The 24,149-nt window shown below is 31.4% G+C and overlaps 2 protein-coding genes across 2 annotated transcripts; both read right to left on the bottom strand.

Moving 5' to 3' along the window:
- Positions 1-6,381: 6,381 nt before the first annotated feature.
- Positions 6,382-16,442, bottom strand: LOC114405604. The gene is made up of 14 exons (XM_028368060.1): positions 15,083-16,442; positions 12,956-13,476; positions 12,508-12,556; positions 11,413-11,646; positions 10,836-10,945; positions 10,098-10,155; positions 9,482-9,745; positions 9,207-9,344; positions 8,628-8,679; positions 8,455-8,504; positions 8,073-8,132; positions 7,643-7,723; positions 6,767-6,958; positions 6,382-6,674 (listed from the first exon to the last, which is right to left on the bottom strand). Exons 1-13 carry the CDS (start codon positions 16,073-16,075, stop codon positions 6,878-6,880), a joined length of 2,691 nt encoding a protein of 896 aa, XP_028223861.1. The 5' UTR covers positions 16,076-16,442; the 3' UTR covers positions 6,382-6,674; positions 6,767-6,877.
- A 2,673-nt stretch (positions 16,443-19,115) lies between these two features.
- On the bottom strand, positions 19,116-23,880 carry LOC114405721 (NADH--cytochrome b5 reductase 1-like). The gene is made up of 9 exons (XM_028368189.1): positions 23,503-23,880; positions 22,172-22,313; positions 21,842-21,932; positions 21,652-21,729; positions 21,359-21,439; positions 21,169-21,258; positions 20,059-20,124; positions 19,632-19,718; positions 19,116-19,521 (listed from the first exon to the last, which is right to left on the bottom strand). Exons 1-9 carry the CDS (start codon positions 23,609-23,611, stop codon positions 19,429-19,431), a joined length of 837 nt encoding a protein of 278 aa, XP_028223990.1. The 5' UTR covers positions 23,612-23,880; the 3' UTR covers positions 19,116-19,428.
- Between the last annotated feature and the right edge of the window lie 269 nt (positions 23,881-24,149).

Consider the following 24,149-nt stretch of genomic DNA (forward strand, 5'->3'; position numbering starts at 1 on the left):
ATATGTAAATATCAATAACAGTTGTGAGCTTTTAATATATGGTCGTATAACCCTACCCTTAAGGAATTTCCAACCTCAAGTTAAAATGAATTTTTTTAATTAAAATAATCATATGAATAAAACAAAATTCATATTCTTTATTCGGTAGGATCGACCTTAAAATAATAAAAAGGAGGTTTTTAACATTCAAACCGGTGAATATAATAAGATATTTACTCCTAAATGATTCAACTGTGGTTATACTAAATACTAATAATAGTACAATAATATTATTTTTGTTTTTGACATAATATATTAAAACGTGATAAATAAATAAAATAGCATAATATTTATAACTTTAAAGTATTAGCAAATTTTATTTTGACTCCTTGATAATTTCTTTTAGGCTGAGTCTCTAATAAAATAAAAAATATATTTTTGGTCCTTGTTATTTTTTCTTAATCTTTTCAATATATCTATTTTTTTCATTTGAGTCATTCTAATATTTTTCTCATTTTGTTTTAGTCCCTTTGAACAATATTTGATAGGGACTAATAACAAATTATTTACATATTTTAGGGATAAAAACACAAAATAGATATATTAGAAGGATTAAAACAAAATTTTATTTTATTAAATACTCAATAAATTTTTTTATTAAGAATTCAAAATAAAATTCGTTAGTTTATCCTGGATGCAAAACATATTTAAAACTTATAAATTCCATTGCTCATATTGATATAATATTTAAAAGTTAAAATGAAATGAAATCATATATTTCATAAAATTTGAATTTAACAATACACAATGATATTCATTAACAATAAAAAAAATAAATGAATATAATTATCAATAATCATGATGTGAGGTTAAAATGGGTTAGAGTATGATTAAAAAGGATACTGTAAATTATATAAATTAGATAAATATGAAATGATTATTGATAATTAAAATTTAAAATGAATAAATAACAAGTTTAGTTGTTTAAAAGTTTATTTTGATATATTGACATTTTAAACCATTTTAAGTTTTGAGACAAAACTGTAAAAATTATAATTCTCTATCACAAAAATATTTAAATTACATTTCTCTTATCATATTTTATTAGTTACCTTTTTTTTAAGAAGTTAATTGGTACATATATTTTACTTATGTCAATTGCCAAAACATCTATAAACTTTTAAGGTTTTCAGTAGTTAATTTTGAGCCATATATTATTGACTTTGGGAATTTAGAAAAAGAAATTATGTTTCCTGTTAGATTTAGAGTTTCACTTAATCTTTATTCCATTTTCCTAATTCTTAAAATCAACAATAGAGACTCAAAGTTAGTTGTTAATAATGTTGAAAATAATAAACGGAGAAAAAAAGTTTATCTAAACACTGATGTAAAAAAAGGGGGGGGGGGGGGGGGGGGTTTAACAAAAACAGAGGCTGAGATAGTAATATTTTATAATATTGGAATGAATATTCTACGTCGGTTATTTTAGAAACAGTCTAAAAAAAATTCTGACATCAATTATATATAAATATATATTCAGTTATATAACTGGTTTTACAAAAATAGTTATTATTATGTTTATAATAAACACTTATAATCTATTTATGTAATAGTTATGTTGATATTTATTTAAATAACTAATCCATGAAGATAATGTACTAATGTTAACGGAGGCGGAGAGGGTGAGTGGGTGACAATGTGAAAGATAGATGTGTGTGAGATTTTTTTTATATCCAATTTTACTCTTTTGACTCTGATAATTCAATTAAAAATATTAATTATATACATTAAATAATGAAATTATTTGAATATTACCAATTTATATATCTCATTTTTTCCCCTTAATTAGTATGCTAAACATCACCTTATACAAGTGAAAAATAAGTTTAACTTAATTAGCAAAATATATAGACTTCCCTGAGTTCCCTCAATGTTCAAGGTTCAACTCTACATGAAAGCATTTCTAGAAAGAAACAAGTATCATATACGATTATGAATTCTTAATGACTTATATTCAAAGGGTATAAGAATTTCTTCTTTTAATATAAAAACATCCTAAGTTTTTGCTTATTAATGCATGCACACATGATTACCCTTCTACCAAGTCATTTTTTTTCCTTCTCTCCCTATTTTGTTTGGTGGGCAGAAGCCAAAAAGAAAAGAAAAGAAAGAAGGGGTTTAATTAAATACGAATTTGAAAATTTTGTTCCTCTTTTGACACTGATCGAATCGGGCATAGCTAGGTAAGGGTAATTGCTTCTGCAAGAGTCATGTTGAAACGTGATCCTACTTAGTTTTGAAAAGGATGAAGCCACAAATAAAGATGGTCCTTGTATAAGTCCCATTTTCCATACAAAATCTCCATAGACTTACCCTTTAGATATCTTGAAAAATGTAATATAAAATTATCGATTTTGCCAACTAACTTTAATTAATTAAATGTGGGTTTTTTTTATTAAAAAAGTAAGTATTTTGTACACAAGTGTAAGTAATTGTTTTGTTCAAATAAAGCCCCAACATTAATTTGTTATAGGAGGATATATAATTCTCTTATTACATCATCTTACTAATCATCCTATTTTCTTTATATGGTATAAGTATTGAATGTTTTTATATTTTCAAGTTATTAAATGTATTTTTTTAATATTTTTTATAAAGTAGTAATAGTAACAAGATATAAAGGAAGACTTGCAGAAAGATATATTCATTTTAATTAATAGTTTAAGTTTAAAATTTTTTTAATTCGTAGTAGGAGAGAATAGATTTATGATAGATACTATGTTTTAATGGCAATTCAATGAGTTAGGTTACTCTTTTCCAATTCAAAGACATTTGCATACATAATTAACAGTAAAATCCAGGAAGAAACACAATTCAAAAACGAATCTTTGAATTATCCCAATAGTTAAGTGAAGATTAATGCTAATCGTGTAAACTCTCACACCACTACTATATTAACTCCGTTTGCCACAACATTGCAATGACAATTTTACCTAACATTGCATGGCTGTCATGTGAGATAGTAGTAAGAGTTTGCATTTGTTATGATCCTCATGAATAGGCCCTTCCTTTTCGTGCAAAACATAAGACAAGTCCATACATGGGACCACAACATGATGCTAATTAAGTGAAGAGCTTCACAGCCCCATACTGCACATGTTATTAAGATGCATGCGTGGCACTTTAATTTTTTCAATAATTAATGCCATATGAAAAAACATAGCAATGAAATTTTTTTTTCTCTTTAGTTGAGTCTAAATTGAAACGAGTTACACATGAAAGACTAATTGGGGACAACCTACTAAATCATTGTTATTGCCCAATTACAAATGTGATCCCATTGCCTTCAATGCAATTTAAGTTTTGTCCTGTTCCTAATATTAAGCCATTAGGTTTCTCTCTCTCTCTCTCTCTTTCTTAGTGTAAATCAACATCTATGCTATAATGTGGAAAATGAAGTGGGTTTGCTTACTACATGTCAAGTCCATAGTAGCATTTAATTGGCCTTCAAATTAGGCTAAGCATATGGACCAATGACGACAGAAAAGGAGTGGCAGTTTCTTAAAATTATAATAGGGGTCATTATGGAGCAAGCCTAATAGAACACAAACGTAAGTTTCAACAATAATAATGATTCTGTTAGTGTTATTAACATTGTACGGTACAAAATTGTAGTAGTCTTGCCGTATGACCAAAAAGAAAGAGGAAAAAAAAAGTCACTATTTAAATGGAAATTAAATTTTCATTCATTTGAAACAAAGAATATATGTATGTGTAATACCGGATACTTGGTCTCTATGGTAATTATTCTATGACAATGATCATTAGGGACTGGGTTCAAGCTTAATTAGTATATATCTATATATCAGAACAACAAACAAAAAAATGTTTAATAATATATTTGCTTGACTTGAGGAATAATAAAGTGCTAAAATGTAATCATATCTGAAGCTTGAGGAAAAAATGCTGAGGCATGGTCTGGTTAGGAGGAAACTATTCGTTTCTGTTTTGCATATATAGCTATATCGTCTGTATATGACCATGTTGAATTTAAAACTTGAGTTACAAATACAACTCTAATTCGATAGAATCGACAATTCAAACGCTGTTTGTATCCAAGAGTTGAAGAATCAACAATGGGTACGTATTAGGTCAATTATATATGTGTGGGCAACTTAGAAAATAAAGTAATTAATTTCTAAGTAATCTTAATTAATATCTGACGATAACAACAATAGTTAATATTACATATATATACATATATAACGATAATACATGCCTTAAAATTTAACAGTTAATTTTATCATTGATAACTAAAATAATTACTTTACATGTACTCATTTAGAAAAGACAAAATCACCATTAAAACGTTGAATGCTGGCATGGACTTGATGACACCGGCACCATTTTCTGCATTAAATTTGCCAAGGTAATTAACTTTCAATTATCTTAGTTGACTGGTTAAAAAAGAATGAAATGAAAAAAAAAAGTTGCAGTTGAATCCTTCTACTAACAAAAACTAATAAATTAATAATTAATACTTTACGATAAAAAGAAAAAACTTTCAATTATTTACCTATATATGTTGCTTGAGTGCACCTTAAAACTATACCTTGCCTTCTTCATTTACCTGATAAGAAATTACGTAAAATCATAATTGGAAGAGAAAGCACATACAATATCAATACAAGTAACAAATAGCCACTTGCACTATGAATATGATGGGACTGAGTAGTCTCTCATTACAATATCAGTACAAGAGATCTTACAAGTAACAAATGCCCACAAGCAATTCAATGATACAAGTCTGTGTCAGTGTGGTGTTCGGTTAGTCCATGCTTAGGTGATTTCAAAACCAATTCAAAGTAAAAAAATAAAATAAAAAATAAAACGGATTTATAAATTGCTTTCAAATAAAATAACAGTTCATGTGATAAAACCATCAAATAAAAGAGCTTAGAATGGATCATGTATTCATGTATAATGTCCCTCAATACAGAGATATTTTTCTAATGCCATCAAGAAGTGTAATTGTCCAACTTTTCTATCACTTTCATAAAAAAAGTATATGTATAAACATGTAGGACAAGATTAAGCATCACTAAACATAAACCTCAATCACATGGGGCTGATAAATGATTATTCTAAGAGTCTTCATATTTTAAAGTTGCTAGTGCATTGATGGTGAGAGCAACAAGGTTGAGCATGGGAACTCGTGCTTACTCTAATTCCTTCCTAACCCCAATAGAGCAAACATCAACTGACAATTCAATGCAAGAAAAGGAATAGAGTAAAAAAGACATTAAAAATGAAAAGAAAATAGCTTGCAATTTCGCACAAGTTCATTTAGCAAAAATGTTATAATTCACGACTTTGCATCTTACGGAACACACGGGTTGTTCTATTTTCTGCAAATCAAGAAATCCAAATCATAACCTAGTTATTAGTCCTACTAAGCTAGGAAGAACTAGCATTCTAACAAAAATAACTAACCAACATTAATCGACAAAAATAAAAAAAGCTAGGAACAACTATTATGATTTTAATTTTGAAACATGATTTCTCCCCTCTGAAAGAAACTTGCCATTGCTTCCTATTAAGTGTTTTACCAATGTAAGGAATTCAGAACCGTGAATATGCTCAAGTTAATAACTTTGTAAATGACTATGTTCATTTGTTTGCACCTCGTGAAACATTGAGGCAGGAATTTTGGGAGTATGATATGATATGAATTGTGTGGCTATTGGCACTGACGTCTGAACAATAGAATTATTAACTATTAAGATACACCTTCAAATGAGACAGGTGGTAGATTGACGTAGCCACTGTTTAGATTTACTACTTACAATATTCACTAAAATTGGCATCAATATGGGAATTAAGTGACAATTTTTTCACACTTTTTTTTATTACTAAAAGTTTATTTGAGTTGAGTCTCGAAAACTCACCAAGATCAAAACAAGCTTCAAAGTTTATTACTTACAAATAATCTATCAATAAGATTTTTACATTAACAGTAAGATTCAAACTCATATCTTTATGGGATATAAGTTTGATCTTTATCAATTGAATCAGCCTTCCATAATTTACATAACCAATGCATCCGATCAAAAATAAATGACAGCTATCTAACCGTTTATTTATTTTTTATTATATCCAACAGTTGATATGTAAAGATATCATCATGGACCAAGATTTAACAAGTCCATGCTAGACATAACCAACCCTTTGAAACGGATTTTGTAATTATTTTTTCAATTAAATTTATAAAATTAAATCATCACTAATAAAGCAGACTAGGAGATCTTAGTAACTACCGCAAAGTTTCCTTGCACTCAATACTTTGAAATATAATTCTTTGTCACTTTAAGAAGCAATATTTAATCTGTACAGAAGCACTAATTCTGCTGAATAAATAATGGATAGCGCACTAATAAACCATCTACATAGTATATAACATACATAGTCAGATAATAGTAAATAGGAAAAAAAATGTCAACAATCCAGTAAAACATTTGAATACTACTCAATAATTGACAGACTTGGGAAGGGAAAGTGAAGAAAAATGAAAAGAATAGACAACGCTAGATTACCAGTAAAAAAATGAAAATTAAATAAATAAATAAATAAAGACATTGTACATCATGTCAGTCCCCCTTTAGCTTCAAGAATTGTGCCTTGTCCAAATGGTGCATCTGATGCATAAAATCCAAAGGTTAAAACATATGCAGAGGACCATTTTCATCTTTTAACATTGATTCTATCCAAGAACGGTGTGAGGATATACCTCCTATACAAAGCATGAGGCAGCTGCTACTTCTTTGAATAGTAGTGCCATGAGAGCAGCTTCAATCTCCAATAAATAGGCAATTGTCCTCATTAAGGTAGAATCTAAATTTTACATTTTCTGAACCTCTTCATAGATAGAATGAAAGAGAGCAGTAGAAATATATCTCTCACCAAAACTCGGAAAAATAACCTTCAATGTGCAAAATAAGACACAAAGTTAGAATCAACATTAGGAAGCTTTATTAACATGAGAATAACTTAGCACGGAAAGTAATAAAATAGAACATCTAAATGCATTCATTCTGTATATATACTTCTGCTCTCCAAATTTCCAACTTTTCTAATTCTTAGACAGCATCTTTTCCTAAGCCCTTATTTGTCACACTCTTATGCTTTGCCATCAACTGCCACTTCTGTGATGGGAAACACAGACACCCAACTTCATCTAATAAACCCAAAAGATATTTAATTTGCTCCTAGCCACTGATCTTGCAATTTTTAAAACCAAATGAAGACAGAAGAATCATGATTCCACATAAATTTTGCTTAGAAGAGGTTAATTTTTCAAGGAGCCATAATGATCTAATTAAGGAGATAAGAATACCAAAAAATAACCTGGGACCAAAGAACATGCAGGAAGCAAAATAAACTATTCAGTTTAACATTCAACAACTCAAACTAAACACAAGCACCAAAATAAACAGAGGAACACATCTCTAGACACAACACCAATTAGTTGTGAGAAAAATTCACTAAGCTTCATTTTATTCTATCAAATCAATTTTCAACACTGGTTCATATATATAAAACCTGTCCAGTACATCCAATGAAAACAACATAAAAGAAATCCAAAATATTTGAGAAATAAACTCACCACAATAAGTTTCCCAGAATTCTCAGGCCGTCTTGCTAAATTTATGGCAGCAGCTGCTGCAGCTCCTGAAGAAATCCCAACCTAGACAGAAATTTGAATCAATTATGATAGAAGCTATTGTAAAAAGTATAAACCAAAGATGAAGAATGTCAAGCCAATAACTAAATTGAATTTTGCATCTAGAATATACGCACGCTAAAAATATCTATACAAAGCTAAATGCAGATCCCATACTTCAATTTATAGCCAAAATATTGCAAAACTTTGCTGATAATTAACATTAAAATATATTCAAAGATAATTTACAAGTAAAATGATTTTTAGTAGGACTAAAGTAGGAATTTTGTAAAGCCAAAGACTAAAGTGACCAACAGTTACAATCTCGAGGACTAGAATGAGGATTTACTCAATATTTTAACTTATAACGTACCAGCAAACCTTCTTTCAATGCTAATCTCCTTGCCATTTCAACCGCTTCAACATTTGTAACCTGTACTTTCATGTGTCAGGTTAATTAATTGTTCAAAATAATCTATTTATGCAAATTATGAAGATAACAGCACTGCATGATTAGAAACAAAAAGCCACTAAAGCAATAACTAAAGAGAGTTTAGTATATGACACTCCGGATAAAGCAATTAAATCTTATGTAGATGACTCTAAAATTGAACTCGTGATCACCAAAACTCACGAGACAAAGCTTGCTCTTTAGTATAGAAATACCAAAGCCAAAGAGAATAACCTCTAGCAGATTATTCTGACCAAGAAATAAAGAGGAAAGTATACAGCAGAGGAGGAATAATTATTTTTACCTTGATAACTTCATCAAGCAGTTTGACATCCAAAATGCTTGGCATGAAACCTACAACCAAATCCAATACAGTCAACAACTGACAAGAAAATGTTTTAAGTGGTTATTGGCCTTGAAACTAACAATATGAAGAGGGGAAAAATAGCATTCATAAACTTTGTAAAATATTCATACCAGGACTGTCACCCGAAACAACACTTCTGTCTGCAGGTTCCACCCCAACCACCTAAGCAAGACATAATATAGCACACTTTAATGCTAGGTTAAAGAAAGTAGAACAAATAAAGCATCACTTGCAATTTAAATGTAAGGAGCATACACCTATAATTGTCTATCATAAGCCTAATACACTTGAGCATGTCACAAATGACACAATTCCTGGAAAATGTTGACTACAATTTCTGGTTTAATCAAATGTATGCTAGAATAGTCAAACTAATATTTTATGTGTTCCTTCTGGATCCTTTCTCCTTTTTTTATTCACTCTTGACCCTCTCCCTCTCCCTTTCCAACACAGGACACAGAGCCAGGTCTCCAGAGATTCCAAATATGAGAAATATAATGTGGATGCTGTCAGCAAACTAATTCAATAACAATTGCATATAATTTCTTTTAAAACTAAAGAAGTGCAAATTATGGGACTTGAATTCAGGAACTGATATACTTAGGAGTGGAAGTTAGTGCCACAGGGCCAACAAGTATCTCATTCAATTTGAAATAACAACTAAATTCACATCAAATGAATAATCAAACCTTTATATTTTTGTTCATCATTTTCAGATATTGTCCAGTGCCAGTAACAGTGCCACCAGTTCCAATCCCAGCTACCAATATGTCAACATTACCCATGGTATCCTCCCATATCTCTGGCCCTGTAGTTTCGAAGTGGATCTGTAATTTGTGCATATAAATCTTAATAACATGTAAATTAATTTATTTTATAGTTTCTAGTTTCATTGATGCGATAAATAATTCAAAACAGTGATTGATTAAGTGAAGGTCTTATGGGAGATGCATTAAGACTTAACCTTTGTATTAGTCATGTTATCAAACTGCCGAAACATGTAAGCATTGTTTGTGCTGTGAACAATTTCTTCAGCTTTGTCAACTGCCCCTTTTAGCCCCTTCTCAGCATCAGTCAAAATAACCTCTGCACCAAATGCACGTAAAAGGATTCTTCTCTCAACATTAACAGAAGCTGGCATTGTGACTATAAGTTTGTACCCCTTTGTTGCTGCAACAAAAGCAATGCCAAGTCCCGTATTTCCAGTTGTTGGTTCAACCAAAATGGTCTGCACCAATACAGGATCAGGAATGTAGAGAAAATCAGAGATTCAATACCTTGGCTTTGTACAAACTATTACATCACAATACAGTAAGTTTTTTTTTTTTTGTCTTAACCCTTTGGTTCATGAGAGAAAAATGACCCTAACTAATCCGGAGTTCGGCCAGGAGGTAAGTAAAGCCCGACCAAAAATTGTTTCCGCCAACGATGGAACTCAGGTAGTACCCAAACGACTTAACTTTAACTTCAGCACATTAACCACTTATACCCAATCACTTGGTTACAATACAATAAGTTTAGAGATAGATGGAATAGCAAAGATTGCATTGATATATACACAAAAAATATTCATAATGTACCTTCCCAGGAGAAATTGCTCCAATCTCTTCAGCATCAGATAACATACTATAGCCAATTCTGACATTTGAACAATAACAGATGTCAACACATGATATATGTTAAAGCTGATTATCTGAACATCAAACTCCATCCTTAACAAAAAAAAAAAAAAAAGCATGTCAAACATGAAAGAGAAAACAATTTGCATAGTGCAAATCATGGAATGTGAAAAAGCTTCTGACAAGATGAGTCAAACTCAGGATTGGGAACGCGATTATCTAACATATCACAAAACCAATCCTTAACAAAACTAAAGCATGTCAAAACAAATAGCAATACAATAGCATTGTTAGTTGGTAAAAATAACCTTACATATGAGTGTCGCTAACAACTTTTTAATCAATCAAGAGATGGATGAATCTATGAGTGAGGAGAGAAACAATGTTTTAAGAGATAAAATTTCACCCCGGTGTATTTACAAAAACTGTTATAGTGTTGTGTACCTCTCAGTATTTTCCTAATAATAATAATTCATTAACCTCCTTTGGCAATGTCTAGGATCATAAATTTTCATTCTATCTATCACATTCTTTCTAACACACTTTTTACTAATGATACTCACAAAATTATGTAAATAATGTAAATCCCACTCCGTATTGATAATTTAACAAGTCCTGACAAGTTTCAAATTTCAGCAAAATGAATATGCAGGTATTGTTAGCATTAATCTTCTTCTGATGAATAAAAGTATAACCTACCTGTCCTTGACACTTCGGCAAGGTTCCATAGACTCAAGTTTTGCAGCAATGTTAGCCACACAACCTTCCGTAACTTTATTGAGGTACACCATTGGCGTATTTCCAATCAACTGCACGACGAATTCGTAAAATCATTCAAAATTAAAAAAGAGAGCTTTTTGGTGAGTCCTAATGATAAGAAACATATGACCACTTTTCAAATGTATTAAAATTGTTAAATTCTTTTGTACCCTTGCAGAGTTTATTAGTGATAGATATCGTTAAATATAACCATCACTTAAATCATCTAATTATATGGGTATTTTAGGAATAAGATTAGAAGTTATAATATTTAGATAAACTTGTTCAAAAGCACTTCTAGGAGAAGAAAAAAAAATGCAACCAGCTTCTCCATAATTTAAAATTAGCTTATGAATAAGCTAATTAGAACAAGTTTTCTCCAAAGCTTCTCTAAAAAGATGATTTTTTTTTTAACTTATACATAAGCAAATGAAGAAGCTGGTTGCAGTTTTTTCTTTTTTTTCATTAAACTTTGTTCTCCTAATTGGGAAGTGAAGGGAAGTAGGTAGTAGAGTACCTGGGTGACATCTTCGGCAATGTTGACGGTGTCAAACCCTTGTCTGGTGGAGTAAACTAACGGAGTAGCAGAAGAAGCTTTAGCTTTAGCGGCGGTGACGGTGACGGTGACGGTGTGCTGAGACTGAGAAGAACGAGAACGAGTATAGGGTTTGAGGCTAACTAAACGGTGCCGTTGGAGATCGAAGGGAAGAAGCGGTGGTGATGAAGATGAAGATAGCGCCATTCTCATTCCTTAGACTCGCTAACGTGTCTTTTCTTGAGATTTATCATGGGTTTTACAATTTATTCTTAGATTGGGGTCCTTTTGGATTTCCCAATTGCAAAAATAATTATCTTAAATCATATAAAATACTACAAACAATTTTTAGACGGACATTAAATAAAATTTAACTATTTTATTAATGTCATTTTTTTTTTTACAAACCACATATATTCTTTGGATATTTAGTACAGTTATGTACTAAAACTTGTCGTACTCAATTTTTTTTTAAAATTAAAACAACTTCATGTGAATTAATCAATAAAAATTAATACGAATAATAACTATCAACTCTCCTAAAATTAACGATAATTATATTTAAATTTTCATTACACCTTTTATTTTTATCTTATATATTTTTAGTATTTGACTAAAATATTTTTTTGGTGAACATATTTAATTGTACTGATATTATAAAAAGATTTACACTGCTATTTTAGTTTCATTTGAGTGTTTAGTGGCATTTTCATGGAGGCATATCCATGTGCTAGCTCACCCAAAAACTTGTTTATAATAATGTTTTGATTTAAAAAAAAAAGATTCTTACACATTTATTTTAATTTCTTCACACTCTCTGGCTTTGATCAATCATTCCATGTATACTATGACAAGAAAATGCTAAATGGTCTTTCTAGAGGAAAACACAATTATAGTAGTGTGAGTGTGACATCTGAAATTAAGCTGATAAAAGAAAGCATCATGGAATCTGTAAAGTCCCAAAGGAAAACTAAAAAGTTGATAACACATATGGCCAGTTCGTGTCAAGTAATATCACTTTCTAAACACCCCCAAAGAAAAAAGGTTGATCATCAAATCAACAACAAAAGACACTACTTTCATAGTACACCCCCAAATGAAACCAAATTTGCCTAAAGCCTCTTTCCTATCAGATATGAACGTTACCTTACAGTGTCAGCATCAAAATCACTACAATACATATATATATATATATATATATATATATATATATATATATATATATATGGGGTGTTCATGTTGTGACATCTCTAAAGGCCAAACCTAAAATCATTTGTATTTATGGATTGTGATAGGACAAAACTTAAGGATACGGTTGTTTAGGTGTTGTTTTGTTTGTATATTCTAGTCAGACTTAAAGTTTGACTTGGGTAATCCTTATAATAAAGGTATATATTTCAGGATTATCCAGATTACCGAAATTAAACTTGAATTCTGATGAGAAAAACAAGACCTAATTAAGTAGTATATTTAAGTTTTGTCTTTAATTTGCAATTATATCCAATCCAACGAAATTAACATTCACCAAAAATTGTGATTCCCATAAAGAGACCTCAGAAATCTCCTAGACCTATTAGTCTTGAGCTTCATGAAAGGAACTTTACGTGCAACAGCCTTCCAAATCATTTGGACAGCATCACCCTCCTTAGATGGGAACTGAAACTCAAAGAAACTCTCAACCTCTTTCAACCTGTTCCACATTCTTGTCCACTCTTCCTTCCCAATGCTCCTGATGAAGTTTATAAGATACCTCTTCTTGAGAGCATCTCTTGTGCGCACGAACACGCAGAACTGAGAGTAGTCAATGACATCCTCGTAGGGAAGCTCGATTTCGTCGCTGATGATAACGGGGACGCAGTGGCTGGCAATGGCATCGAAAAGCCGGTTCGACGAAGGGGTGTCGCCGGCTATGTTCAGGCAGAACTTGGAAGAACGCATGCCTTCTGCTGCATTTCTCACACCACCCTTTTCAACATTCCCAAATGAAAAATGCACGTCCTTTTCATTTTTAACAAGATAGTATAGCTCGTGCCGTACATGGCCTCCCTGTGTATATATGAGAACAAGAAAAAGATCAAGTTGAGACATGGAATATTTCATATGTTTAGGAAATGAAACTTGGATTTGGAGAAGGACAATGTTTTACGTGTGTTTTTGGTGATGTTCTACTATCAGAATTGGAATTTCACCTAGTTATATGTATAACAAGAATTATCAAGATAGATTACCAAAATGAAACCTCAGTTTTGATTGGAGAATAACATTAATAGCACATACTGCATCTAAATTTTGACCTTTACAAAATAGAGTTAAATACATTTTCCCTATAAATATATTGGTACTTTTAACTTTTAGCTCTTGTAAAAAAAAAAAAAAAAACTAATTGTCTGTAATTAGTTTTAACTTTTAATGTCCAATCATCAAAACACCTATTTGACTCTATATGATATTGCCACAAACATCTTTGTAATGTGACAAGTGAGAATGCCAAGTGTTTTTGTAACAGAAGGACCAAAGACAGATCATTTGGAGATTATGGCAATCATAAAAATAATTACATGAACTAAAACCTAAAATGCAAAATACTATCAAACTTTTTCCACTGGACAGTGGTTGGTCAATACTCAATAACATGTGCTGCCAACTTTTTGAGGAACATTATGTGCAAATGTAGCTACAACTACAAGCACGGTGTACATTTAACATGAGCTGACACCAACTGCATCCATAAATGAATGTTCACTAAGTAAACAAGTAAACATTATTAGGCACATGATCACACAACAACTTATAGGTCTGAAATTTCAAAAGAGAACTTATGGTCCTCAGCATAAGCTGAAAATTCGAACTCGTTCCATTACTTTTTTCTGCAGCTATGAGATATTGATTTTATTTTATAGGAAAAAAAAGTTTAAGAATACTTTAGCCCTTGTGTATGTGATGCAACCTGAGGAGCAGTTTAGAACAGAAATTCCTAACTGCAACTGCATCCATAAATGAATATGTTCACTAAGTAAACAAGTAAACTTTATTAGGCATATGATCACACAACAACTTATAGGTCTGAAATTTCAAAAGAGGACCTATGGTCCTCAGCATAAGATGAAAATATGATGAGCTTGTTTCATTACTTTTCTCTGCAGCTGTGAGGTATTGATTTTATTTAGAAAACAAGAATAAGTTAAGAGTAATTTAACCCATGTGCAAGTGATGCAACCTGAGGAGTAGTTTAGAACAGAAATTCGTAGTGATGCAACCTGAATAAGTCAACAGCATTTGTTATTTCATTTTGGAATAAAATCCCACATATGGAGGATGGATGATGTGGTCTACAAGACAAACTATTTAAATTTCTGGTTTTACCAATAAACCACAACTCTAGCCTCTTAAATTTTTTTTTCTCCTTAAAGGTGCCTACATCTAATATTTGTGTACAATTATGTAACTAAGATGACCAACTAAAAAATACCATTTTTTCAAACAAAGAATTAGTTGTGCTGGATATTATTATTGCATCAAACCAAAATGCAAGAACTCCATCTTGATGTGTGAAACTTACTCAACCAAAAGTATGATGTAAAGACAAAAAGGAAAGATTCAATTCAACAAAACTTAAAAAAAAAAAGATATTAGAGAGTGAGACAAAACATACATCTTTTCTGTATATAGCTCCTTGGAAGTACAGCAATGTTGGACGGCTATCGAAGCTGGACTGATCATTATCATAGGATCCAACCACATGTTTGTAAGGTGCAATCACATCTTTCTCAACATTGGCTATGTTTGTAGGATACCTCCCAAAATCTGAGAGTATGAAAGTGCCAGGCCACAACTTCATTCTTGCATCCAACATACTATTTGGATGGTGAGCCACGATCACATGATCCTTCCCCCCAGACCTCTTCCATTCCTCTTGTTCCGTCACATACTTCACCAATTTTTCTTGCAGCACCTTGTTCATGCTCCTCTTCTCATGTGGATTAGTTTTGGAGGAGAACCGGTTATAACAAAGAGAGGAAAAGAATGGCACAAATACCACATCAGATTCACTAGAGTTTCTAACTCTGATTACACTCCTAGCATTAGATTGTGCTTCAGCTTCAGGTAGTTCTGAAGCAAGAAGATCCAAAGTGAGCCAATACTCTATACTATGCTGCGAATTCAACCCTCCAGGGTAATGGGGTGCTTTGGTTTTGATATCAGGCCAAACACTGTTAACATTCTCTTCAGGCTTCCAATCCAATAGTCCAAAATGAAACTCAGGAGGCAAATCATACATGAAAACTCTTAGAACAGCCTTGTCATGTGCTTTGCATTTCACACCTAGTTGTTGTTGTTGTTGTTGTTGTTTCTCATCATGTGTTGTTGTTGCCTCTATATTGTTTACAAGTATTGCTCTATTGCCAAAATTAGATGGTTCAACTTCTTCTTCCATGTGTTTTTGCTGCTGCACTGACTGATCAAAATCTGAGTTGCTGAAGGAAGAGAAAAGATTTGAGTTAGGCGAAGCCTCGGAGCGAGTGGAACGAAGAACGAACAGCCATGACAACATGAACAACAACGTTGTCATTGTGAAGAATCCACACAAGGACTTCTTGGAAACAACCTTGATGGTGGAGCCAGCAGACACGGTTCTCTCAACCATTATTAATATTATTGTTATTGTAACAACAGCATTCCAAGCAATCAACACAGTACTAGGAACCAACGTGGTTAAGTAACTTTGTTGTTTCAAAGTTGAAACAGACACAATCGCATGAAAAGAACATGAGGGTCCATGATCAACGGTTGTTGTTTGAGTAGCTGGTGACAGAAGAGAAGACTTTTGTATGGAGTTTCTCTTTGTTTATTGTGTGTGTGAGAGAGTGAGAGTGATATGTGATATGATATAAGCGTGGGAATAGGGTCTAACTGTGGAAGCGTTCTTCTTGGCTTAAGCGTTCCACTCGATTTTAGAATGAGGCATTTTGTGATTAGAAAAATCATAAAAACCAAATCAAATCCAAAGTATCGATTCCAGAATGAGACGTTTTGTGATTAGAAAAATACTTTTTTTTTTATTTGGTAATAATCAAAGACATAAATATTGATAACAACTCACTTAATGTTTAATAAAGTTAAATTTCTCGATTTGATTAGAAAATACTAGTTTCTCATCCTATATATATATATAAGGATTTTCACATAAATTAAGGAAAATATTTAATATTTAAATTTGTTAAAAATTATTATACAATTTCTTAATATACTTTTTTGTCTGTTAGAATTTTTATCAATATTTTTCTTTTCGCTTCACATTAAATAGTTATAGGTAAAATTTATTAATTATAATTAAAATGATATAATTTTTTTTCCAAAATTGCAAACAAAATAGATCAAATAGTGTAGTACTAAATCTCAACATTATGTGCTGATATTGGTTTAGGAGTTTAGTTTAACTAGACCGTGGCGTGTAAGGATAACATTAGTTACATGGGGAAGGTAACGATTTATTCTTTATCTTATCGGCTTTTTTAGCCATTCCCATTCCCAATTTAAAAAATACTACTATTTTAAAATTAAATTGAATTCATAAACTAGTCCAATTAACCCCAAGGTTGATGTAATTATGTAAAGTTCTATTTCATTTACATAAATAAGAACAATCTATTTAGTAAAAAAAATTGTATTTAATTCTGATTATGTATAAAATGTTTCCTAAATCATTAACAAACACACATTTCGAACGAAAAAATAACTAAATCAGACTATAAAGGTGAAAAAATAACTATCTTAAATCAATTAACAATTTAGGTAAGGAACTGTAAAAAAAACAATTTATGTGAGTTGATAATTGATTTAAGATAGAGAGTCAATAAGCTATTTTCCAACTTTCATCTACCAAAAAAATCAATTATCGATTTTCAGTTTACAATATAGTTTCAAATTGTGAGTTTAAAAGATGAAAATCAATTCTTTTTATTAAAAATTAAAACCAATCTTCAATTTATAATAATGTAGCTTCAAATTAATATGATTTTAAGTTTTTAAAATTAAATGTTAATTCTAAAATCTAAAGCCTAAACCAACCTATGTCAACGTTAAAGTGGTTTGAATGAAAATGTAATAATGAGATCTTTTTAAGTAAGTGTTAAGTTTGAGGTTTATAGATGAAAAAAATCTGAAAAAGAAATATTACTAAAAATTAGTTAGCTAATTTTTTTTAACTAACTTTAGTTATTGCCAATGTTGATAAAATATCTCACATTTATCAAATAGTAACAAAAAAAAAATCACTCTATGTTTTAATTCAAGCTCTCTTGATGGCAATGACAATGAAGGATAGACAAAGTAATAGTCATAACAATGAACGACAATGATAAAATTGTGGTGAATATTAATTTCGTAATGTTAAAGTAGTAATAATAGTGACAACAATGATAATATTAAAAGCTCTGACTATGATAGTAAAAAAATTATTAATATCAACATTAATTAATCATAATGGGTAAAAACTCCTAGGGTTGACCCAATGATTAAGAATTTGGACATTATACATGAGGTCATAAGTTCTAACCTTAGTATAATCATTGCACAAAAAAAACATCGGAATGAAGATATTGGTTGTGGTAATTAACTAATGGCAACAATAATAACAATCAAAATAGTAGTGGTGATAGTGGCAATTGCGGTAGATCTTTAACAAGAAATGAGGATGTTAAATGATTTTCTTTAAGTTAAACATACAATTTAGTCTATATATGTCTCATAATTTCTCAATTTGATTATTATGCACAAAAACTTATTAAATTGATCCCTATACATGTAAATGTTATTGATTTGATCCTGCTTTGTTAATCCTTTTCCGCATTCTTATTTTAAGTCATATATATGTTAACACATTCTTAATTCGATCCCTACTATAGGTATATAGCACATTTCTAGTTTGTAGGGACCAAATTACAAATGTGAGGAAAGTTAACGGTCACACATGACAACCATGGCCAGACTAGTAACATCTACACATATAAGAACTAAATTAATAAGTTTTATGTATAGGGAGCAAATTAAAAATTCACGAAAAAAAATAAGAGACTAAATTATATGATTAACATTGTCTCTATTATAACTAAAATCTAAACCAAAACTACTTTTTTCAATTTAAAAAAATGAGCTAAAAAAGTTTGGAAATTAAGTTTTGTTTTTCTTTTTTCAAAGATATTCTCCTAATCCATATTGTTCAAGGATTGAAACTAGTCTCTTATTTTAGCTAGTATGAGGAACAAAATAAATGTTTATTTTATATAACTAAAATATATAATAAATAAATACTTTTAAATATGATAAATTGTATTATAATTTGTAATAAATAATTTTTCAACATACAAATTATATTTTAAATTTATGATAAACAATCTATATTGCGACACAATGTTATTTTTAACTATTGATTATTTCTTTTTAAAAAATTAAATTCAATTTAGAGCTAAAAAAATTGAAAATAATAGGTTGAAAGACAAAAGAGGTTAAGAAATTTTTTTTAAAAACAATACTCTCCTTAAAGAATGACTCCTAAAGACACTATCATTTCAAACAGTCTGTGTACCAACAAGATGCAAACTGAATGCAGCCTATAACCCTGTTATGATCCATTCCCATGAAATAATATGCCAAAGTGATGACCTTATCTGAAAATTGAAGATTGATTTTAAGTTCTTAACGCAAGACCTTTGCATCTGTTTGAAAAATATGCCAAAGTGATGACATTTGTAGTCAATACTAACAAGTCTAATTCATAGTTTGCAACTCTAGCACATGGTCAAGGTATACATCTCATTTCGTACAAGAAGCAATTATTCAGGCCTCAACTCTGAAGAACCTTGTGAAACTAAATGCACTGTTAGTCCAATGTTTCACAAATTCATAGCCAGGAAAAAAAGAAACAAAAAGTTGCTATATGTTTTTCAATGGCCAAGGCCATGAAATGCATGCAATGTTAAGCACCCCCGATGAAGAGAATCAGAACTGGAACTGCATCTCAGAAGCATATCCAAGGGCTTCAAGGTGTGCAGCCATGGCCTTGTTCATAGGTGGTGGGCCACATCTCAATATCTGAAAATCCGCAAGAAACACGTCTAATCATTTATCTTCCTTTTATGCAATGATTAGCAAAAGAAAATATCATAATTTTGGAGTAATGGGTTAAATAATGAAACAATTACCTTAATATCTTGTGCTGGAGCAGGGCAATGGGTTTGAATCATCTCCTTTGACACAAATCCTTCACCACCATCCCATACCTCAGGAGGCTAGAGAGATTATGAATTCAAGGGGTGACGACATAAAAAAAATGGTCATAAGTCATATAGCCGTAAAGAATTATAGGTTTAGTAGGGTTATGGAAGAAGAAAAGTAGAGAAACATCATGGTCAAGTTCCACTAATTTTTGCACAAGTCCAATGAAGTTTTGTCCATGCTAACGACTCTAAACTTTCTAGATGAATCTATGAACAAAATATTGAATAACTTGCATTTGTTGAATCTAGCTAGCACTTTGTTATTTGATGACATGACCCCTCAACAAACAAAGCACAAGCAACAAATGTAATAGACAAGAAAATTATAGTTCCACATGCCATGGAAACTAACCTGATTTAACACATAGTATATTTTGAATCGATCTGGATAGTTAGAAGCAAGACCGTCCAGCTCTTCCTGTACATACAAATAAGTGGACTTTCATTATGACAAGTTTCAATATGCAGGGATTGGCCAGTGAGAGGAATTCGTGATACAAACTTACTCAATGATAGCATTGACATAATGAAATGAACCAATGATAACAATTAAGGAAATTAAAAGTAAATATTTCCTCTGCAGGAAAACAGTTCTTCGATTCTTTTACACTATAAAATTCTTAAGAATATATTTCTATACTGTTAGCACTTAGCACTTAGCAATTTTAAGACACTTACAAAAGCCCCTTCTATAAGTGTCATGTTTGTTCCACACTAAGGACAAAAATGTATGGAACATTCGGAATCGGTTTGTTTACTATGAGAAAAGGTTTTTTGATTTCATTTCTTATTTTCACTTTAAATTATAAAAATGTCACCTTGTTTTCATTTTATTCTTTGTTTTCAAAGATTTCTTTCACTTTAAATTATAAAAATGTCACCTTGTTTTCATTTAATTCTTTGTTTTCAAAGATTTACGCAGAGTGACAGCAATAGAAGTTTGTCTTCACTGATTCCTATCCAAATGTCTTAAAAACAAACAAAAGGAAAACAAGATGGCATTTTTGTAACTAAAAAGGTGAAAATAGAAAACATTTTCGCAAACCAAGCATGTTCAAATATTTTTGTTTCAGCAAGATACAGGTTGCTAAAATGGAGGCAAGTATGTAGGAGGCAGACACATAAGCAAACTGCTTTCCAATGGATACATGCATTTACCCCAATTGTTTACATGTCCATTTATGACTCCTAAGAACAACTGCAAACTCAAGCAAACTGACCTGGGTGGGCATTTTGGGACAGCTATCACATACTGTCAAACTCTAGAATTAATTCTAGAGTCACAATAAGATTGTCAATTGTAAAGTTAAATTCACCACAAGGCATTGCAAACAGATCATCGGGTGAGTAAAATGTGGGGTTTGCCATTTAATGAACGAAGCAATGGATTAATCCAAATCAAGAGTCAGGTACAAAAATTCTCAACTTAAGTGAAGAAAGTGAAAAGAGATATGTTAATTACCTTCAAAAGAATGTCCTCATACGTAACATTGGCATAGATAAGATGTACTTTGGTCCTGTCATTAGGGTTTTCTAATATAGCTCTGGCAACCTTCAGCGACAAGAAGCAAACAAATTAGTAACACAGAATTCCATGAAAGAAACTTCCTCTTAATGATGAACAAAAGAACCGCATGTCCTTAATGACATACTTGGAACATTGGGGTGATTCCAGACCCTCCAGCAAGCATCCCAAAAGCCCTAACCTCGCCAGGTTGGTACTTGAAACGTCCCTGGAAGCAATTATGTTAAAGCCCAATTATCTAAATAACAAGTCATTCATTTGGTATCAGACATTGTGAATACAGAAATGCATATAACTGTGAACACCCTTGGCACAAGACTTGTATGTGTACAAGAATAAATCATCAACTTTACAACGAAATATTAAGAAAATGGGAAACCTTGAAAGTTTTGTGTACAAATGTGTAGAAGAAACATTTACCTTAGGTCCTTTCACGGAAAGGTAGTCACCAACACGCATCTCACGGAAATGGTGTGACATCCTTCCTTGTGGGTACATCTAATGTATGCATATTTTAGACCGAAAACCAAATAATCAAGGGAGAAGACAAAAAATAATGCACATAAGTTAGAAAAAACATAAGGGTGAAGTCAATGGATTCTGAATATACCTTAATAACTAGTTCAAAATGTCCAACATCGGAATCCAAAGTAGTAGGAGTATATGGTTTGATAACCTCTTCACCTTGAGCATCTTTACCCCTGTTTGAGAAGTTGTTTATTCACAATGTGACGACAAAACATTAATAAAGAAACTAAAAAATGGAAATAATTCCTGTTATACTTATTAGTTATCACTATAATTGAGCGATCACAATAGCTATTCTCAGCCAGCATGAAGAGAAAAAAATTTGCATATACTAAATTAAACACAAAAAATATGATGAACTGATTACATTGACAAGGAAAATAGACACAAGCAAAAGATCAGGCAATTGAACCTGCAACTTATGTGTTGCCCAATTGGAAGACCCAAAACAGATGTAGGTGTTGGGAGTGCAAATGTGAACTTTGCAACATTATGGCTCAGCTGTGCACGCTTAACAAGTTTGAATGCCTTAAAGTTCTCTGGGTCCAAGCAACCTATAAGCACACAGAAGAAATGACGGAAAACTTTAAGTATATACAACAACCAAATTTAACATGAAATGAACACCAAAGGTGGTGTGCATTGAGTTTTACATTATCTCGTTCTGACATCAAGCTTCACCATACCTTATTTCATAATAAAATATGTAATTAAGGTCTTTCACTCTCTAGTGTAAACAAGATTCCATGTAATGTGAAAATCTATTGTCAAAAGCTAATGCACTTTGTGAAAAGGAAAAAGACAATGTTTTTAGTATTACCACAGGAAGTAGCTCATAAATGAGCCAGAAAATACCACTGCCAACTCAATAACACATAGCATGGTCACACATTAACAGTAATTAGTGATGGACTCCTGAGTCCTGACCTGCAATTCTTCTGAACAACCCCTATGACACTCAAAGGAAACACAAAATCCGACCAAACAGAAACTCTAGATGTGGAACAGAAATATAGAATCAAGAGAAGAGCAACCAGCAAGTAATAAACATAAACAACTGGGCAGAGCAAGGTTGTTTAATAACAAGTAAGAAACTGAAAAGTTACCAGATGATTCCAAAATGTTAATATCTCATGTGGGATAGCATTTCAATCAAATAATAGATTAAAAACCCAACACTCATCAAACATACTTTTGACATAAAAATTCAGCCTGAATAAGTGACCAACAGGAGGCAAAGTCCCACAAAATTGCATGGATGAGATACTGATCAATCAGAAACACAAACAGCCAACACTCAAAGAGTAGGGAAAAATATTCAACAACAAAGTGCATGAACAGAAACTAAGCCCAGGAATAGTTCATATCACATATCAGATCCATTCCAATGAAAATGAAACAGAACTATCTACACAAATAAAATGAGCACTCTCCATGCAGTAATACACAAAGTGAACCAGTGCTGGTAGGCACACTATTGAACTTTCTTAACACATAAAGGCTGCCCTTCATGTCATTAGCAATGTCAAATTTTATGAACGAAACTGAGATTAAAAAAAAAACATCTTTTGAAAAAATAAAACAACCTCGTTTACATCGAATTCTCATAAAAATAAAAAAAAAAGAAACATGTGGGATCTTCTCTTACATGTAGAACTAAGAAAAAGAAGACCCTTATGCATAAATCAAAGTAAAAGCATAGAATTTCAAATGGGTATAACATAAAGTTGAAAAAGGTGAAACCTTTGGTCTTCTTGGATGAATAGAGATATACTGCACCAAGCCCAATGGCTACAACGGCCACGGCCACACCCACAAGTATCTGATTTTCTTGTGCTTGCAAGAAATCCATGATTTGAGTGAAAAGAAAAATGAGTGTGTGAAGGGAAAAGTAAGGAACTTGTAAATTAAATAAGAAAGGAACTGGGGAATTAAAAAAGGAAAAAATGTAAGAGAAAGGGTATTGCCGTATTGGTAGGTAAAGATAGTTAAGTGGTGGACTTTGGTTCTGAAGGAATGAATGGTTGTGACTGCTGAGGGATCTGGTGCAACAACTACCAGCCCCTCTCTCTCTTACTTAGGCACAGAAATCTGGTACTAAATCAACTTCATGTTTTTTTTTCAATAAAAATCAATTTCATGTTTTTGTTTCCCAGTTCAAAAGGTACGTGCCTCCAAATTTGTTTGCATTAAAGGTTAATCTTATTATTGAATAAAAAAAACTAATTTTACTCTAGTATGTATGTGACACGTTTTTAATCTAAAAAAATTTTACATAATATAAAATTAAATATAAGTTTCTTATTAAATAAATCATTCTCATTTCTATAAATACATTTTTCTTATATCATGATATCAATCATTTGGATTATTTTAATAAATTTTCATGT

Source organism: Glycine soja, chromosome 3, assembly GCF_004193775.1.
Source record: "Glycine soja cultivar W05 chromosome 3, ASM419377v2, whole genome shotgun sequence".
In the NCBI taxonomy this organism is placed as follows: Eukaryota; Viridiplantae; Streptophyta; class Magnoliopsida; order Fabales; family Fabaceae; genus Glycine; species Glycine soja.

Excerpts from the sequence above, each read along its gene's own strand:
- LOC114405604 (XM_028368060.1), bottom strand. The coding sequence starts at position 16,075 with ATGGTTGAGAGAACCGTGTCTGCTGGCTCCACCATCAAGGTTGTTTCC. Across the intron at positions 10,156-10,835 it reads TGCCGAAGTGTCAAGGACAG|AATTGGCTATAGTATGTTAT; the intron begins GTAGGTTATACT and ends TTCAAATGTCAG. Across the intron at positions 9,746-10,097 it reads GAGCAATTTCTCCTGGGAAG|ACCATTTTGGTTGAACCAAC; the intron begins GTACATTATGAA and ends GTATTGGTGCAG.
- LOC114405721 (XM_028368189.1), bottom strand. The coding sequence starts at position 23,611 with ATGGATTTCTTGCAAGCACAAGAAAATCAGATACTTGTGGGTGTGGCC. Across the intron at positions 22,314-23,502 it reads TTCATCCAAGAAGACCAAAG|GTTGCTTGGACCCAGAGAAC; the intron begins GTTTCACCTTTT and ends GTGTGCTTATAG. Across the intron at positions 21,730-21,841 it reads ATTTTGAACTAGTTATTAAG|ATGTACCCACAAGGAAGGAT; the intron begins GTATATTCAGAA and ends TGCATACATTAG.